The 20462-nt window shown below is 41.6% G+C and overlaps 1 protein-coding gene across 1 annotated transcript in view; it reads right to left on the bottom strand.

Moving 5' to 3' along the window:
- The window catches only part of ADAMTS12 (ADAM metallopeptidase with thrombospondin type 1 motif 12), a 393027-nt gene that overhangs the window by 107051 nt on the left and 265514 nt on the right, over positions 1-20462 (bottom strand). The window contains 2 exon segments of the mRNA XM_082836323.1: positions 6556-6676; positions 13927-14060. Coding sequence (XP_082692449.1) covers positions 6556-6676; positions 13927-14060 — 255 coding nt within the window.

Here is a 20462-nt window from a genome sequence, read left to right as displayed (position 1 = left end):
TGTTTCTGACTCATCATGCATCCCCTTCCCAGCATCTCCATCAGTTTAGTGCCCTTGTCTTCCTGCTGGGTGGTTACTGGGACTGGCAGATGCACTAATTACGGGGAACTTTAAAAGCATGGCCATGAGTAGAATTCTCAGGAGCCTTGTGACTCATTATGTAATCAGTTTTATGAGAGGAGAGGTGAAATAAATGCAGATTGAACTCTGAACCTTTTGTGGTTGATCCAGCATTTATTTTCTGTTGACAGTTCAAACTGTTACAGCCCCTAGCCAGCTTCCCATTAGCATTTCTGCTTCTGCATTTGTTGCTATCAGATTAATCTCCCTAAACATTGCAGCGGCTACATCCTTTCGCTCACCCTCATTGCCTGAAAATTAAAGACTCTTAGAAGTAATTTAATCATAGCTTAAATTCATTAAGAGAATTCTGGAGGGAATCATGGATTGATTGCCACCTGGCGCTCTTGAATACAGCTTGTGATGAGAAACTCAGCTCTGAGCACAGCTTTTTATATTGCTGGACAATTATATTCATTAGAAAGGGGTTTTTTTCACATTTTTTCTTACGTTTTGATGAAACATAAACTTATGTTGTTCTCATGTGTTCTAATCCAACATTCTGAAAAAGCACAGAGGACATCTACTTAAAGACCATGATCAATTCTAGCTACAGTCTTATCCTTGCTTATTGGTTGTTACGGTAGGAGACCTACTGGGGAGAAATGGAATGAACACATAATGGCTTCCTCTCTTTGCCAGGCTCTAGGCTAAGCCCTTTATGCATTCATCCTGTTTATGCTTCAAAAGAACCGTCATCTCATAGCTGTGATAGAATGGAAAGACTCTGGGGCTGGCATTGGGCAAGGAGTACTGGGGCATGGGAGTCAGACATCTGATTCTAGTTTCTACACTGCCACGAACAAGCTCCATGATGTCCATTGACTTATCTAACTTCTTTGAATGTCATCTGCACAATGAAGGACGTTGAATGAGATGAGAGCTTGAATGAGATGATGTCTGACGTCCCTCCCAGCTAAATTTTCTCTGTTCCTTTATCTTTTCCATACAAAACTTGATTTTAAGACCTTGATCATTTTCCACTGGATATACACTAAGGTTTTTTTTGACTAACAAACACACCCTCATCTCTGTCACCTAAAAGTGCCCTGACTGCTCTCTTTCCCTCAGACATTAACACAGCATGGGATCCTAGGAGTTAAGAGCAACGTCTGGCCAGCAGGAACGACTTACTCAGAAGCTGGGTACAGGCCACAACCTCAGCTCTATTTTTTCGAACTGGCAGCTCCCATCTAAAGGAGTGATGTATGGGGCCTGAAGTACTTGATTAAATTCCACTGGGCCCTCACACGCTTGCCTGAGACAGCTCATTGAAACTATTAAATTACAACTAGCTCAGGGAAAATATTTAATCACATGTAATTGAGGGTGATGCAACTGTTTAAAATGCCTTTGGAGCACTGCTCCCCGCAGCATAGCAGAGCTTCTCATAGCAGAGCTCATGCATAAGTCAACTAGCATTAAAGAATATGGCAACCACCATATGCCTTGTTTAAAAACAAACAAAAAACCAAGCCAAAACAAAAAACAGTGAGAACTAGATGAGGAAAAAACCCAAAAGAGTTTGCCTTTGATCTTCCACTTAAGAAAATCTAAAATTAGAAATATTTTGTATAGATTCTGTCTTATCAAAAGGCGAAGTACATCAAATTGAAAATAAAAGCTTTCATTGAATATAATTGCTGCTTCCGAACAGTTTGTAGAAAGAAGATGTAAACAGAGGCAGATTTAGCCATGAGCAAAAGCAATACATATTTGTAATATATTTTTGCAAAAGAATACCTAAGAGGAACCCAAAAGATAAAATTGTGGTGTTTGGAGTCGAAAAGAACCATAACATAGCCACCAGACTCCTTTACACATGACAAAATAACCCCCAAAAGAGAGGAGTATAAAATGAAAAGTAAAAGTTTCCATTGCCCTCCACCCAGAGTCCTATGTCCCAAAGATAATTCCAGTTAATAGTTTCTTGGATTCTCTTCCAAAACCTTTCTTTGCATGTATAAACACACATACACATACTTTTTTAAACAAGTGAGATCATACTATGTGAACTATTTTAACTATTGCTTTTTAAATTTAATATACCTTCCATATCTTTCCACATTTTTTTAGCATTTCAACAACTGCCAAAATGACATAAACCCATTTATTTAATAAGCCAACTGTTAATGGACGTTTAGGTGGAAGGGAATGACCATCAATCTCTTTCTCTATAAAATGAGGAAACTGAGTTCCCAAGAGAGGAAGAAATCTATGTCACATCACACGGCCACACACACACACGCAAAACACACACACACACACGCGTGCACACACGCGTGCGCGCACACACACACACACACACCTCTATAACCAGGCTTTGCTAACCAACTCCTAATACAGCATTTTTAATGAAAAAATGTGATTGGTAGAACAGAGATGAAAAAAATCCCCTTGAATGTCTCATCCTCATGGGTCTTCTTTACAGAAATGAGAATCATATTAAAAAGTTGTAGGGGGCGAAGGGTTATTGAGATATTCATTCTACATCAAGGTCAGATTTTCAGGGTTGGTAAGAATATCTCCAAAGTATTAAGAACGATGAATATATTCATTCAGTAAATCAGTTTTCTTCCGTTTTCCTCAGTAAACACGATTCTTTTGCACCAGTGTTGGGGGAAGTGGAAAACATAACCTTGACCTCAAAGAAGGAGCCTCTAGGCCCATGGAGACCACGTGGAGAAACCATCCCACTACTGGGTCTTGAACACCTTGAGCTAAAAGAATATTCAGGGCCTTTGAGGATGGAGCAGAAGACTCGTCTCACTTCTGAAGACATATCATAAGAGTGACAATGGATTATTGGTGCTAATGTGCATCTTATTCAATTCTTCTAAAAAAAGGATCTACCCACTGGCATATTTGGTTTCTAGTCTGTCACTTCAAATAAAAATGTGTTTATAAAGAGGTCATACTATTAACCCAGGCAATTTAACTACAACTACCAGCTTGTCTTTTTTTTTTTTTTTTACGATTTGTGCTGTCAGTGTGTGGCAAGCAAGACCATTCTCACTGCAGGCCAAGATGCCATGGTTTCTGTGAGGGGGCTCCTGGGAAACACAGGTCCATCTTCTGAAGCCTGGCTTGACAGCAGTGACACATTGCTGTCTGGTTCAGATCCAAAACTGCATTGGACCTGCTCACAAATCACAGTGAGGAAGAGCTACGTACAGATACATTTGCCAGGCAGATGTACTGAGAATTAAACTGCCCTGGATTTGGAGTTTTAGCCTCAATTATTTCAAAAGAGGGTTGTAAGGGGTCTGGAGTCTTGGAACACATTGTAAGCAACCATAATCCTCTTGCTGGAAACCAGTGGAAACATAGCAGAGGGAATAGACACCGACAGGGGCTTCCTGACCCTAAATGCTTCCTCACAGCCCTGAGCCCTGGAGGTCTTTCAGCTCTTTTGATGGGAAAACTCCCGTGTAAAGTGTCCAGTCACTCTCCCTACCCCTTCCAACTCAAGGTTTCCTGGAAAGCATGACATAGGACAGTCTCCAAGTAAGGTGGTATTTTGGTAAACATGGTTTCAAGAAAGCCATGTCCTCTCTTATCATTATGTCCTACCTTCTGCCTCTGATTCTGTCTCTGGAATGTTTTCTTATATGATTCTCATCCCCTTTACATGAACTTCTTTAGTCCAGGCCCTTATCTCCTGAACCTGGGTTAATGTTTGGGTTCCCAGCACTGGGCTCTCCTATTCTGGGCAACTTTGTATGTTGCTGGCAAACTAGTCTTTCTATGACACTGACCTCCTCAGGTCATTCACCCTCCCTAAAATCTTAGAAAGGTCCCTATTTTCTCTTGAATCTACAGCAAAGAAATTGAACCTTATGGAACAGCCTAGGAGCAACTCTGAGTCATGAAGTCGTATCATTTCTTCCTAAAAGGGTCTCATGTCCCACCGCCCAGACTTGTATAGACCCTACACCCACACTGCGGCCACAGCCCTCCAGCCTGTGCTGTGAGTGTTCTTAATGGGTTCCATTCATTCATGATCATTTTCATTTTGTCACAGAGCCTAGGGAGCCGCAAGCAAAAGTCCAGAACATGCCTCATTATGGGATTAAGATGGTAATTTTAGCATAATTTGTAATTGTTGTCAATTCCTAACTCTATATGAATTTAATCTTTTGACCATAAAGATCAGTGGCAGAGTCTAGGGAGCTACAGCCGGAAGAACTAAGCACATAAACACACAGAATCAATAAGTAGATGGGATCCAGGTGGCCAGGTGCACACATAATTCCAGGGAGCTGCTGCTTTTACTCCATTTCAGGGATCTCCTATTCTAAAGGTATGGATACTGGCAGCAAGAGTTGAAAAACAGGGACATTGTGTCTTTCCTCTGCTTTTTAGATTATAGATTTTTTTTTCAACATGCTGAATTGTAAAAGTGAAAAATTGTATGTGAGGTATATCAGACAGTGGAAATTGAATTAACTTCTTGTGCCAAAAGACTTAAAATTACTATGTGCATCAAATCTACTCAATAGATATACAAACGTATCATTTAAAATATAAAATTAAAGGTGAATTTTATACGGTAACTGTTCTAGTTCCATAAAAAGATTTCAAACAAAAGTTGCGCACATTCTGGTTATGATTAAATAAAAGAGGTAGGAATCAAGGCTGGTGGTTCGGGCACTGAGTTAGGTGACACAATTAGTCGTAGGAGAGTTCCAGAATGCTCAGAGAATGTGGTCCCTTGTTCCCAGCATCAAAACAAAGCAGGCCAGTGTGAATAAGACCAGGACTTGATTCAGTGGTCAGAGGGTCTGGCATTGGTGAGGTCTAGAGAAGCCAATTAAGGCCAGAGGAGTCTAGAGTGGTAGTTTTAGGAAGTCAATGGATTAAGTCCAAATTTTGGTGATGTGTGCTAGGGAAAAATAGGTCATTTAATGACCACACCCGATACTCAGGGGCATACTCAGTAACTTCATCCCGGGTGTTAAGCAAGTCTAGAAGGGAGGTGCCCCACTATATCTGACTTCCACCCTAGGCATCACCCCAGCCCCAGCGTGGGATACTGCCCCATCCCCTCTGGCTCTACCTGGGTGGTGCCCCCTGACCACCCTATTTCCAGTACCTCCATTCCTTGGAATTTAGAGGATTAACAACCAGATCCCCCCACCTCCCCAAAGCAGCGTGAAGCAATGGCTAGTGGGAGCTGGTGTGTACTCTCAACGCCTTCCCTCCTGGGCGGGAAAACTTTGGAAGTACAACTTCTACACTGGCTCCTATATAATAACTGGCTTAATGACACTCCCTTTCTGGCTGCCTCCCTTTCTCTGTTTCACTGCCTCCAATGCCCTACTGGTGTTTCCCAGGATTCTCCGACCTCCATACAAACTAATGGTACCTGAATTCCTGTCTCAGGGTACCTCTTGGGGAGGAGGGGACGAGGGGGACTAAACTAAGATGCTCTCAGCTGTCTTCATCATCTCCAGGCCTAACTTAGCCTCCTCCCAAGATGCCTTCAGCAACTGCTGGTGCCAAGGGATCATGGGAACTGTCTTTACTGAAGACAGTCTGCAGGGTCACAGCTGATTTGGGACGAGGATGGGCTCTCCATGCCCCGAGGATTGTCAACAGCCCAAAGATGCACAAGGAAGAAACCTCGAAAAAGGTAATCATGGGAAAGGAATAGTGCGATGTGAGTAAGGAGGGCATGTTAGGTGGGAGAAGCCACCTGGAGAGCCTTAAGGCACCACTGGCTGGGACTCCCTTACAGGGAGGAACTGGGAATAAGAGCAAATTGAAGCAACCCTGCCTCGCCTCTCCTCTGGTCCTGAAGCTACACCCCAACTCTTCTGCCTTTAAACCCACTGTTGGCTTCTCTGCCCTCAGTTACAGAACCTGCTCCTAGGTCTGCACCCTCCTCAGCCAGCTCTTCATCCCTTCTCTCCCCCAGGTCTCGGTCCATTGGCCTTCAGCCCTGGATCCTCTCCAGGGATCACACTCTTTTTTTTTTTTTTTTTGGCGGTACGCGGGCCTCTCACTGTTGTGGCCTCTCCCGTTGCAGAGCACAGGCTCCGGACGCGCAGGCTCAGCGGCCATGGCTCATGGGCCCAGCCGCTCTGCGGCACGTGGGATCTTCCTGGACCGGGGCATGAACCCGTGTCCCCTGCATCGGCAGGCGGACTCTCAACCACTGCGCCACCAGGGAAGCCCGGATCACGCTCTTAAACCTGGTCCTGTGCACAGCCACTAAGCCATCTTAGATCCCTAGTGCAACGTGATGCTTCCTGTAATTGCTTAGCATTCAAACCCTTTCCTAAAACTGCCAAGGAACCTTTATCCCTTTGTAGTGAAGGCTATACCCATTTTGAATTCTGTGAAAGTCACAATCTGCTTAAAAAGAGTAACACTCCATCTTGACCTTCATTCTCAGTCCCCTGGCACCTCAATTATTTATGTGTTTATTACCAGATCCTTCTTTCTGTTGAAACACCTTCTTCACAGTCTGACAGGCTGAACCATCCCCAAGGCACACACCACAGCGATCCTCCGTGGCGTTGGAATCAATCTCATAGTCACAGCCGACCATCTGCGGGGAAGAGAGGTTGAGGACGAATGACTCAGGCGGGAGAGGCCACACCTACCCTGGACTTTTGACTCCTCCTTCCCCTCATTTTGCTCTGGATGAGATTGTGGCGGGGGCAGATACAAGATAAATGTTTCCTCTTCCTGGTGGTGGCCAGAAGAATACCCAAAGCACCCACTGATGCTAAAGGAAATACTTGCTTCGAGGGGAAAGAGGTACACACTGAATGCATCTGCAATTTCCCCTGAGTGAGAAGCAGAATTGAACACACTTGCAAAAGTGGAACCATGAAAATGTCTTGGAATCATTGTCGGTGGAGCAGCAAATCCCTTTCAGATGTGCAATCCTCGTGCCCCCTCCTCTCTAATGAGATTCCCAGGGATGAGAGAATGACTCCACCTATACTTAGTCGTTCATTCCCTTTACATTCCTCACTGGGGATATTCTCTCTGGTTCCTGTCTGAACTGGCAGCCCTGGGGGAAAACCTGGCTTCATGCTGAGACCATTCCAGTCCCATGAGGGATGAGATCTCGGACCTGCAGACCCATCAGCAGATCCTTTGGAGCCTCCTATGACCCCAGCCCCACCACCTGTCACATGTAGCCATATCCCAGCCATCCTGACCTCCTTCCCTCCAGCTGCAGAGGAGGAACTGGTCATTTCTGCCCTGAGCCAGGCCTAATCTTGTTCCTGTGCTCTGGACCTGACCACTTCTCAGTGTTCTGTCCATTGGTCCTCCCAAGTCATCATCCTTCCCTCTCCACTGGTTCCTTCTCCTCCACCCTCCAATACAGCCAAGGCTTTCCCATCCAATTCCTATTCTGGAAAAGGAGAGTAATTAAACTTGGGGTGTTTGGTAGCATCAAATACCAGAGAATCGTTAACCCTCAGACGGAAAGTCATGGAAAACACGTGAACATCCACTGAAGTCTTTTGTTCCTTGCTCTCTTCTACGGCCTATATTCCTTACCCACATTTCAGTGGTAGAATAAAGAGGAAAAACTACACCATATTATATATTTTTTTCAATTTTTATTTATTTATTTATGTATTTATTTATTTATGGCTGCGTTGGGTCTTCGTTGCTGCGTGGAGGCTTTCTCTAGTTGCGGCGAGCAGGGGCTACTCTCCTTTGCAGTGTGCGGGCTTCTCACTGCGGTGGCTTCTCTTGTTGCAAAGCACGGGCTCTAGGCATGTGGGCTTCAGTAGTTGTGGCGTGCGGGCTCAGCAGTTGTGGCTCACGGGCTCTAGAGTTCAGGCTCAGTAGTTGTGGCACACGGGCTTAGTTGCTCTGCGGCATGTGGGATCTTTCCAGACCAGGGCTTGAACTCGTGTCCCCTGCATTGGCAGGTGGATCCTTAACCACTGTACTGCCAGCAAAGTCCCTACACCATATTATATTAATTGGATTTTTCTTTTCTGTTTGGGAAGAAGAGTTGTGCCCAGGTAGTTTTTTCTCTCTCAAAGATAATTTCCTTTCTTATTTTAAAGCCACCTCAGATCGACTGAAAGGAAGAACCATTTAGGTCTTTAAATACACCCTCCCTCCACCTTAATTCTAAACAGAGAATTAAGGCCCACAGACAAAAATAGCGCCATTACTCAGGTTAACCATGTCTAACTTCCTTTAGATCCAAAGACAGTGCTACTTGACCCAGTTGGGAAAAATAAACTGCTAAGAGATTAAAAAAACGTAACAACACTAATCACAATGGAAAAGAAAGAAATTGTCTGGATGTGTGCCTTCACTGGTTATAAGCAAAATGTCAACCCGTCACAAGTGATATGTTTACGTCAAGCTTGAACATCCTCTAATAAGCTGACCTTTACAAATCCCATTCTCAGTGACCATCATTCCTTCACTGATTTGGAACCAGCCAGGGAAACATACTTTGCAACATACTGAAGTGTTTAAAAACAATCTCTACCAGGAGGGGATGGATAAAACATGTGAAGGAAAAAGGAAAGAAAGCCAGAAAAACAAATACCTTGAGCCCATCTTTCTCCTCCAGCAATATTTGCCTGCAGCCCTGGGGGGCAGGGGCGGGGAAGGAAACACACACACCCCAGTAGGCTGACCCATGGCATAGTGTGTGGTTCTCGTGGAGACTTCACCCTTCTGTTCCTCCATCAGCTGCGCACAGCACATTCAACACCGAACTGAGTACATAACCGAAGGAGGCAGAAGCCTGTCCTCCTTGCTGTACATAAAATGTAAGACTCTCAGGGGAAAATGAACAGACATTCCTCTCTTCCACGTCCTGTGCTCTGGCAACAGGGCCACAGCAATACTGTCTTTCTGCCTTCAGCCGGATCAGAGGGGCTCTGATCCAGTATGGCTCTCCTCCGATGTGCCTCTAAGGCGGCCAGATAGCCTCCCAACAGGCTGCATTTCTTTTTAAAAAAAGAAAATCCCTTTAATTTCCTATATTATTTCTTTCTTTAAAAAACAGCTTTCTTGGGGGTGTAGCTGATATATAAAATACTACACATATTTAATTTTATAATTTGATGAGTTTGGACTCATACAAACACCTGTGAAACCATTGCCACAATCAAGACAATAGACATATCTATCAGCTCCAAAAGTTTCCTTGTGTCCCTTTTGTGTATGTGTGTGGTAAGAACACTTACCATGAGACCTACCCTCGTCACAAAATTTTAAGGGCACAATATAGTGTTGTTAACCACAGGCAATACGTTGTACAGCAGAGCTCTAGGACTCATTCATCTTGCATAAATGAAACTTTATACCCGTCGAACAGCAACTCTCCACTGTTCCCTTGACAACTACCATCCTCTTCTCTGCCTCGATGAGTTAGACTATTTTAGGTTCTCATATAAGTGGAATCCTGTAGCATTTATCCTTCTGCGACTGACTTATTTCACTTAACATAACGTTCTCCAGGCTCACCCATGTTGTCAAAATGTCAAGATTTCCTTCTGTTTTAAAGTTGAGTAATATTCCATGGTATGTATATACCACATTTTCTTTATCCATTTGTTGATGAACATCTGGGTTGTTTCCATCCGTATCTTGGCTAGTGAATAATGTTGTTATGAACACGGGCGTACAGATGTCACTTCAAGATCCTGATTTCATTCTCTTGGATACATACCCCAGAACTGACATTGCTGGGTCATAGGGTAAAAATTAAATATTTTAAATTTAATTAAAAAATAAATATTTTAATTTAATTAAAATAAATATTTTTATTTTTTTGAGGAATTTCCATACTATTTTCCATAGTGGCTGCACCATTGTACATTCCCGCCAACAGTGCACAGGTTTTCAATTTCTCCACATCCACACCAATACTTGTTATATTTTGTGTTTAGGGGATAGCCATCCTAACAGGTATGAGGTGATATCTCATGAGTTTCACTTGTATTTCTCTATGTTTAATGATGTTGAGCACCTTTTCATATACCTGTTGGCGATCTGTATATCTTCTTTGGAGAAACGTCTATTCAAGTACTTGGCTCAGTTTTTAAATCAGGTTATTTGTATTTCTGCTGTTGAGCTGTAGGAGTTTCTCATACATTTTAGATATTAACCCCTTATTGTATATATGGTCTGCCAATATTGTCCCCCATTCTGTAGGTTGCCTCTTTATTCCGATGACTGTTTCCTTTCCCATGCAGAAGTGTATCATCAATTCTTGACCCTGTCATTTGAACTGAAGAGCATCCTATCTTGAGTATTACTTAGAGAAGTCAGGTCCCAGTCTTTCACTAGGCTTTCAGCCCTACGTGAGTGAATAAGTAATACGTATTCTTACCAATTCTCATTTCTTCCTTATGAGTTTTACTGTTTTACTTAGTAAATTCTCAAGTAACTGAGGACTGAAATACCAACTGGCATCTTGACCTAAGCCACTTAGAATGTCATCATTTCTTTCTACAGTCCTTGGCAAAGGTAGAGACTGGAAAGATGCCTGATTCCAAGAGGAGATTCATTCCCAGCTAATGAAACTTTAGTGTGAAGATAATGCCAGTTATGCTTAACTGAGAACAGGTAAATGATATTGTCCTTTAATAAATGGGACAGCAGAAATAATGCTTTCCTCACCATAATTTTAAGGGCCAAGAGATAGGATGTGGCCTTCTAGAAAGACATCTGGCCCAGAGAAATTGATTTTGGGGTGTTCAGTCAATCACTGAGATGGCCAAAATGGCCTTGAGAGAGAACAAAGAAGGTTCAGGAGAGTTTCTGAGAGCAACGAGAAGGGGAGCTAACTTAGGGCAGGTAGGAAGATTGTCGAGTAAGGTTAAGGACTCGGCTGGGGTTGAAGACACTGACTTTGTAAGGGCATAAATTCACAAAGTTGAATTATTATTTTAAGAAGTGTATAGTAGACTGCTTGTCAGAACAAAAAATCAATGTGGTTGGGTTGGTCAGAATCAGGGTCCTGGGGAAAGAGGTTGATGGAAGGCTGAGAGGAGAAACCTAGGGGATGGCTGATGTGCAAGTTCAGGGCATCCAGGCTGTTTGGGGAAGAAATGAAGCCAAAGCTTTGCTGACTGGGAGAAAAGGGACGAGTGAAGGAACTGAAAGTCAAAGAACTGGTTACCAAGAGAAAGGGGTGAGCAAGTTGGATGGTGAGCAGCCTGTCTTAAGACAGCAGGTAAGACTGCAGAGCTGGGACAGGTGGAAGAGGGGTGGGAATATCTGCTCATATATTTAAAAGCTTACCGCATGTTGTACTTGTGATTAAAAAAGGAAAGGAGAAAATAATTTAACTGTAAATACCACTTTACTTAAAAATCTTGGCCTTGTGTAGAAACAGTTAAGTACACGAAATAGTAGAAAAAAATTCAATAAATAGAAAAAAAGCAGCTTAGGAGTTCAGTACCAGTTAAAAAATTGGGGGAGGGGCACAGACAGATACTTCCTAAAACAAATTCAGTTCTGATCAACATTCGATAATTTCCTCGACAACAAAATCTGCAAATCTAAGATGCCAAAATGTTGGCAAATATCATAATTTCCAAATAGACAGCTAAGTATATGGGTATAAGCAAATACAAGTATTTATATGAATACAAGCAAATATTTTCGTATCCACGAAGAAGATGAATTAGGCACATATATATTTTTTTCTGATGGTGTAACTTTTTATATCAATACACGTTCAATTCCCTTTGAAAAAACTGTGGTAAATGAATAAGAAGACTAACAAAAGCTGAAAATAACTACAATCTGAATCTTTAAAAGATAAACTGTATTTAGGCTATTAAGGTAAACTTGATTTGACATATTTTTTTCTGCTTAAAAACTTAACTCAGTGTGGTATAGACAGAAAGTAATTAAAGCTTCTAAAAGCCTTAACTGGTTTCCAGAAAGAAAAAGGCAAGCTGAGAGAATTGGGCTTATTCTATTAAGCTGATTTAACTGGTTTCAAGAGAGATACCCAAGATCCCTCATGTTTTGTTCAAAATATCTTTCTTTTTCCATCACAAGCTAAAGATACTGTCTCTATGCATGCAAAGGTATTTAGGTGTAAAAGATAATTTTAGCATCACATTGATATTTTGATGACTAAAGTTCTCAGCCCTAGCAGCATATGGCAATCACCTGAGGAGTTTTAAAAATACCAATGCTCAGGACCAAATCACATCTATTCTGAATTAATAGGGTGGATAGAGAGCCAGGCATCAGGTTTTAAAAGCTTTCCAGCTGATTCTAATAGGCAGCCAGGCCTGAGAACCACTGTATTAAATGGCAATGGGGCTGTTTGGGCCTAAATTAGCTAAATACACTTTTTCCTGCTCTAGGGAACAGGTCTAACCTAAAATATATTAATTATTTTTGGCTCTTTGTAGCTACAGTGGTAATTAGCGTGTCAGGAAGAGAATTCTGCCTGAGCCCTTTCCAATTTAGAAAGGATGGCTTGTTAGCTCACTCAGTCCTGGGAATCATCATGTTGCCTCCTGTGCCTTGGTTGCTACTGGAATAAATCCATCAGTAACTGCAAGGTGATAAATTCACCTTCCCAGGGTGCTAACAATTTATGGGCAGGAGCTTTTCATGGCAACAATTAGGTCCAGTGGAAAAAATTGTGATAATTATTTGCAAAAACAAATAAAATATATTAAGAGTTTATTGTGTGCCAGGGGCTCTGTTAAGGGCTTAACCTATATGACCTTATTTAATCTAAAATATGTTACTATCTCAATTTTATGAAAGATAACTGAGTCTTAGAAAGATATATAGAGTTGTACAGATAGGAAATAGTGGTATTGGATTCATACTCTAGAGCCTGAGTACTAAGCCATTATGCTTTACTAATAGTTAATTGAGTATTTTTATGTAGTTTCTTTTTTCACTGATTAAAAACACCTTCTCTTTAAACTGAGATTTATGCCTGAGTGTTGGATCACAAAACTTGTTTATCAGTTTCTTGCAAAACAGACTGTGAGCAATGGGGATAAATTCTTCAATGTTTGTACACATAAAAGCATTAAAAAATCAGATCTAAATACTTTATATAAAGGCAGAATTTTTTTTTTTTTTTTTTTTTTTTTTTTTTTTTTTTTGCGGTACGCGGGCCTCTCACTGTTGTGGCCTCTCCCATTGCGGAGCACAGGCTCCGGACGCGCAGGCTCAGCGGCCATGGCTCACGGGCCCAGCTGCTCCGCGGCATGTGGGATCTTCCCGGACCGGGGCACGAACCCGTGTCCCCTGCATCGGCAGGCGGACTCTCAACCACTGCGCCACCAGGGAAGCCCTGGGCAGAATTTTTTAATTGGAGTCAATTTTTTAATGGAGTCAATGTGAAAAAGTTAAATCGAAATCAGAAGACCTCATGTTGGTGATCAATTGAGAATGAAATGTCAAAATGCTCTGTGAAAAACACTATACAATTATTAATTTCAGTTTTTCCTCAAATTTAACTAACTCTGTTGGCAAGTAACCAACAAACAATTCAATACCACCGAAATAATCCGAGTTGCCTTTTCCTAGTAATTCCTCCTTTAATTTGGTTCTTCTTCAACTTGACCCAGCTTCATGCCTAAAATAATATCACAGAGCACATCAACAGATCAAGAAATGAAGATGACAGCAGGAGGACATTCAGTTCCTAACTGTGATTTTGATGAACACTGAAGAGTCTTGTCTCACAGACCATATAAAAATACCAGACCACGTGCAAATACCGCGAAAGCAGAAGATTAGCACATCTGACTTCCCGAATTAATAAAAATCATGGTTTTATAAAGTTGTAGATTAAGGAAACATACCCAATACCTTACATATGCCATTAATACAGACATTTCTGCTGTTGCCGCCTTCAAAGCAAGGGGTACCATCAGTGACAGCATCCAGCATTTTCTCGGAAAACTGGCCATCTATGGGTCGGCAGTAGAGCTCACAAGGACGTGCTGAAGTGAAAAAGAGACAAATCCTTGCAAGTTAGCTTTCTTGCTCAGCACCCTTCCCCCAGGATTTTGTATGTATGAATCCCCAAGTGTCATTTATCTGGAGATTCCCATCTTTTCCCTTTCTGTGACACATGCTGTCATGCAGGCTTCTTTCTTTTAAAGCGTTTTACAACAAATTAAACTGGGAAGATTGCTTTAAAATGTGATGCCTTTTGTTACAAATGATGAGACCTTTCAATCCCACGTTGAACTGTGCTTATAAAACTAAGGCAGTGAGCATCTGGGGTTAACCTAGAAAATAAGTCATAGCAACCGGTGATGCAGGACTCCAGACAAGCATCGTGTTTGCCTGGTATTTTGCAGCAAAGTAAGCAGACCACCAGGGGAGATGCTCCCATGGGGCCAACCCATTACCAACACCACTGCCACTATCATAAACCACCCCCAACAAATATTCTCCCTTGTTCTCAAGTCCAAGAAGTCCTTGGACATAGGTTTACAACCACAGAGAAACAAAAGATCTGCTGTTTTGCTAAAGCAGAAGCCACCTTGCTTATCATAGTGGTCCATCCCATCATGCTGGGTCCTGCACTGAATCCATCCTAAGGTTCAATTTTCTGTTCCCTGGTGAGTGATCTCCTGCACAGAATCGTTCTAAAGATTTACTTAATAAAATGTGTATCTATACGTAGGTACTTCGAATAACCAGAAAAAGAGGTAACTTTTAAAACATAAATTGTCCTAAAAATTTTAACAGGTAATATCTGTATATGATAAGAATTCAAATAGTTAATTTTCCTTGAATGTTACGTCTTCTTTTTAAGTGAAAAATTTGAGAATATCCTCTTCAGAAAGATCCTTTTGGGATCTCTTCTGGGTCTGTTTACTGGGGGAAGGGCTGTTAAGTTTCTTGGTGGTGTGACCAGCTGAGGGCTCAATGAGACCACCCGTAAGGCCGTTTGCCTTGGACCCACCTCAGGGTGGATGGGCCCCAAATGCAAGGCCAACGTGCACAGCTCTAGGTAGGGCTGCTCAAGGATGCAATGGTCCATGTGGTAAAGAAACAAAAGTGTACAGCTTACACAAATATAACAGAGTAAAACTCAAACACTGAAACTCTGGAGGAACTTGAGACAATTTCTAAAGCAACTGTTTAAAACTTAAAGGAGAAAGGTAAAAGCAAATAAAGAATACCAACTGATTTTATATAAACTGCAGTGGAGAAGTTGTCTGAGAAAATGAATAAAGTTAAAATGAGCTGGAGAGATCACAAAGTGCCGTCGGAAAAGGGCCAGCAGACCCCGGAGACAAGGCATAATTCAGTACTACTGTAAATCTTCATTCCCGGCAGCATGATTAGCTCTGTGACTGCCTGAACTTGAATAGAAGTGCTTAGAGGGAGCCACCTGGGAGCAATTCTACTCTCTGAGAGATGAGAGCATCCATCCAGGTGTGCTGAGTCCAGGGAATCATTTCAGGAAACAACAAGTAGAAGGATGGAGGCAGGGGAAACACTTTTTCAAAAGCTTTGATTTGAGCTTTAGAATTTAGATTTGAGATTTTCTATTTGGACACATGAAGCACAAAGACGAAGCAGCCCTGAATTATTCTGGAGCTTTTCTAAAGGAATTACCTGTTCCAGCCTGCTGGGGAGGGCTGGGACTAGAGGTGCCTGAGGGTGCGAATTCTAAGAAGGCATTCACTCTCAGGGTTGTAAAACGGGTCCTCACAGCAAGTAAACCCCCATCCAAAGGCAAGCATTGCACTGAATTCCAGAATGGTCAAGTTCCAATGTCTGCCTTAGTTTTACTCCCTCTGGGCTTGTGCTGTTTGACTCCCTCCCTGAAGGATGAAACTACCCAGAGGCTTTTGCTAGTCTTGTTTATTTAGTGAGGTAAGGGAAAGTTGCTTTGTTCAAATAACAGCCAATGTATTGCTTGAACGTTATTTTCCAGATCTTCTTGTGCTTTGCAGTGGTTATCTGATTTCATTTTAACCATCACAACTACCCTATGATGTTAGTTCTTTTATCATCCCCATTTAGAAGAGAAAATTTAGGCGCAGAGAGATTAAGTTTTCCAAGATCTCACAGTATGAGTGGTACAGTAGAAGCTGATGGTTTAGCTCAGAGCTCACGCTATTAACCCCTAACCTACAGGCACAGAATTATTTTTAACAAAAAACAAATGCTTTGATGAGATATTTAAAGTAACCACTCTTCGTGTTATTAGGCAATGCATTTATTCATGGATCATATCTGAGAAGCAAACTTGGTAGAATACCCACTGGACTCCATTTTAATAATCTTTCATGGGTCTTAAATATGGTGAGAATCTTTAGCCTCTGAAGCCATTACTTCTACAGAGAGCAGATGTAAAAGCCATTACTTCTATAGAGAGCAGATGTAAAAGCCATTACTTCTATAGAGAGCAGATGTAGCAGATTCTAGCTCACGAACGTCTAATATTACCTTGAGAAAGTTACTTAACCTTTCTGTGACTCAGTTTCCTCGTCTGAAAAATGGGGATAATAATACCTACCTTGCAGGGTAATTAATAGTGAGGATTAAGACAGAGACTGTATGTCAAGCACTCAGCGTGGTACCTGGTATACAGTAAGTGCTTGACAAATGACAGTGGTTATGGTTGCTGATTTCACCTCCTTATCATGACCTGGTGAATTCTAAAGGTCCTTGAAGTTACCCCATAAGCTGTGCTTCTATCATTCCAACCTTCTTTCAGAGCAGTCAAAAGCTGGCTCAATTCTCTTTCCCACACATATACCGATCTTTCCTGAAATATCCTCTTCTCCTTCAGATTATTCCATTGTGCCATTTCTAATCAATTCTGCACTGATTTCATGCTTTGTTTTACCATTTTCTAAATAATCGCTGTCTTGTCAGTTTAGCATAAAGAATTCCATATCCTACTAGGTCAGTAGGTGGTTCCATGACTTTCCTTTTCTGTGACTATGAATCTGGTTCAAAGCTGGTACAATGCCTACTGAGGTCCTCCCGGCTCTATGCTTCCAAGACTATGGATTTTACCAGCTCCTCAACCAAACTGCAATGTCCTCAAGGGCACCCCAGTCATCTGCGCATTGATCAGCTGCTACTGGCGCCCACAGTGTGAGAAGGAGGAAACAGACACACACTGGTGAGGACTGAAAAGCACAGCAGGAGGCTCTCCTTCACATGAGCGTTGGAGTTAGATGCATAGGGGTTCAGATCCCAGCCCCGACTCTTACATCTTGCCCAAGGCCTTTTTGGTCTCTGCACAGAGGGGACTGTCAGAGGATAGCACACTGAAACCTCTGATAAGGTATCTGGTTGTTTTAATGTGGTAGTTATTACCATTAACCTTTCCTAATGAATACCAGCAGATCCTTACACTCAGCAAAGGCTCTTAACACACGTTTACTAATTAACTGACATGGCAGTGATCGATACTGTTAGGGAGAAACCTTTGGACCAAATGGCAGAGATCAACCCTATCCTAAGAGATTATCAACTCATTCATAAAAATGAACCTTGACCTCAGTGACAGAGGTCAAGGATGTTCATTGCAGCAATTAACTTTTTATCCAGGAAGAAACGGACAAATGACTTAAATTACATTTACATAATGGAAGGCTATGCAGTCACTAAGAGGAATGAGGTGAGCCGTAATGCCATGGTGTTCTGCTCCATGAGTCAAAAAGTTGCAGAACTGGCAAAGTATGAGTCCACTTGTGCGCAAATGGAAACCTGCAGTTAACAACGCTCGCCTCTGAGGGATAAGTGTGGGTGGGCTAAGAAGAATCTATTTTTATTTCACTCTATTGTATATACTTGCATTTTTATAAGCAGCATATATTCATTTTATAAATAATGTCTTGGCCCTCAAACAAGAAAACTGGGACGGTCTCCTTTCCCCTGTGATAATCATGACACATCTCTATGAGGAGAGGCCCTCATTTTGAGACTTCCCTTTATCTTGCTTCTGTGATACTGGATTTGTACATCCTTCAAGATTAGACAGGCTAACTGAAGTAAGGAAGAAATAGATTTCTAGAGAATGTAAGTACAGTGGTCTATGGAGTCTTAGGGACACCTAGTAAATAATCTGTGCTGAAAACAACAGCAGCACACACACCTGCTGCTGTGACCCCCAGCGCCTGCACACCTACGACCCACAGGCGTGCCCAAGGCCAGAAGGAACACTGTGCTCAAAAGCGGCCATTGTGAATTGAAGGTTCAGGGCTACTGAAGCAGTTTACAAGGTGGATTCTGAAGTCCTGCTTCCCTGCCCTTTCGCCTGGCCTCTCTGTCTTTCCTGGCGCTCTGGGTATGTCATTAGGTGGGCCTGTGACACAGGGCGCTGCCCCAAGAGGCAGGAGGAGCAACGGATGGTCTTAGTTCTCAAAGGTCAACCCAACTATCAGAGAGTCTCTCTCCCAGATACCAACCTCATCGGTTCCATAACAACCACAGAGTTGAGTGTTTCACAGTCTCAGGTACACTCATCTGCCTAGACACATCTTTTCGTCGGGCTCGTGCGATTTTTTTCTTCTAGCTTTTCAATCCATTTTTTCAGCTGAGTGAAAATTCTAAAACGAATGGACTGGTGAACTTTCCCCTCACACTGTCTGATTAATCCTCTCAAAGGAAGCTTAGGGAACTGAATGAACTCACTGAATCGAAGGCTGAATTTTCAATTCTGCTAAAATAGGGCGGCCCAACATTTTTGGGTAATGATCTTACGAGGTGATCGTTAGAAGCGAAAGCTAAAACTTGCTAAGAAGGACAAAAAATATTTCTTAGGTCAAGGAAAAATTTGAGTGCATTTCATGTTCTGAGTAGATTGCAATTTGAGTTTCACCATTTAAAAATATCTAGTTCCTAAAATCCATTTACATGCAGGACTCCTTGGGTGTGAGTCCTGTGCAGTCACCCTGGGCCTCACACTTGGTTGAATGCTCTGTTGTCACTGTCTTAAAACTCTTAATAATTTTACATCTGAACTTGTGCCTTGTAAGTGAAGTCTGATTGGACAATGGAACACGTGCATGAGCAGAAGAGATTTGCGATGTGCATGTGTGCAGTTCCTTGCCAGATTTTAAGAAATACTAAACCTTAAGCAAAAGGCATAACTTAAAAATGTTTTATTGCTTTAATAAGTAACATTTAACTTAAAAAAGAAGCCCAGTTTAATGACCAGGCTCAGATCAGCTTGAGGGAAAACAAACAAACAAAAACAAAACCAAACACGAAGTCCTGACCAAAAACCCAACCAAAAATCAGTCAAATAATTACCAAAACTCTGTAACTTCGGCTGGTCTAAAATAGTATGTTTTTTACTTTCTGATAAGGTAATATTGCAATCTCCAAATATATCAAAATATACATCAAACATAAGAAGGCATTAATTTAATATATTCTACCATAACTATAGAAAGGTATGAAAACAGGAATAGAATTAATTGTTAAAAATGAATTAAACCCACTTCATTGATGTTTTAGACTACGCTAAATGTAGCAATGTTGGCTATTTACTGTACGTTTATGTTCTTTAGTTAAAATGGTTAGGAACTGTGACACTAAATTTGGAATTGCAACTTATTATAAATTGTTTACTAAACGTAATAATTTTGTCAGAATGCTTAAATGTTTAAAAATTGATTTCCAAAGGCAAGATACATAAGTTTAATAAACCTAGCATTTGTTATAATACAAACAGTTTTTGGGGCTCTTCTCCTCCCACCAGAGCTCCTTGGCCATAAAATCATCTATTTTTTTTAAAAAAACATGAACATCATCTTAGGTAAAATTCAAAATTCAATGCATTTGTTCTTAAGGTAATGGGTCTATCCCAGTCTCTGTTTCTATGGTTAATATTTAGTCTGCAGAGTCAGGCCAGGGCTAACTCCTGGCTTTATTGTACAGTCTGAGTTTAAGAAGTTACTCATTCTCTAAATCTATTAGCATACCCATAAGAATTAGATCAAAACCTTAAATTTCCATGTAGGATTTTCTTGTGGAGATAAAATTAGGGAAATGCATACAAAGTGTTGAGTGTAAGTACCTACACAGAACAGATACTGATATAAGTTTAATATAACCTGTTCTCATTATCAGTTAGAAGTGAGTTTCGTTGCAAGTAGCAAAAAAAAAAAAAAAAAAAAAAAAAAATGTCGCTTCCCTGTTTTAAATGGACAGGAATTTATTTTTCCCACATAACAAGAAATCCAGGGGCTATACTCCTTCTGTCTTCCTCTCAGCCGTCTCAGCATGGTTGCGATAGGACTGGTGTACCCCAGGCAGCACGAGGGCAGAGTGAAAGGCAGAAAGGCAGGGGGCCGAGGGCAGCTTGGTCAGTACCAACTAAAATCCTTCCCAGAAGCCTGACCCAGTGAAGCTGCCAT

Source organism: Leucopleurus acutus (assembly GCF_964270905.1).
Source record: "Leucopleurus acutus genome assembly, chromosome: 3".
In the NCBI taxonomy this organism is placed as follows: domain Eukaryota; kingdom Metazoa; phylum Chordata; class Mammalia; order Artiodactyla; family Delphinidae; genus Leucopleurus; species Leucopleurus acutus.
Note: the sequence above shows the minus strand (reverse complement) of the source record. Positions and strands in the feature narration are given on the sequence as shown.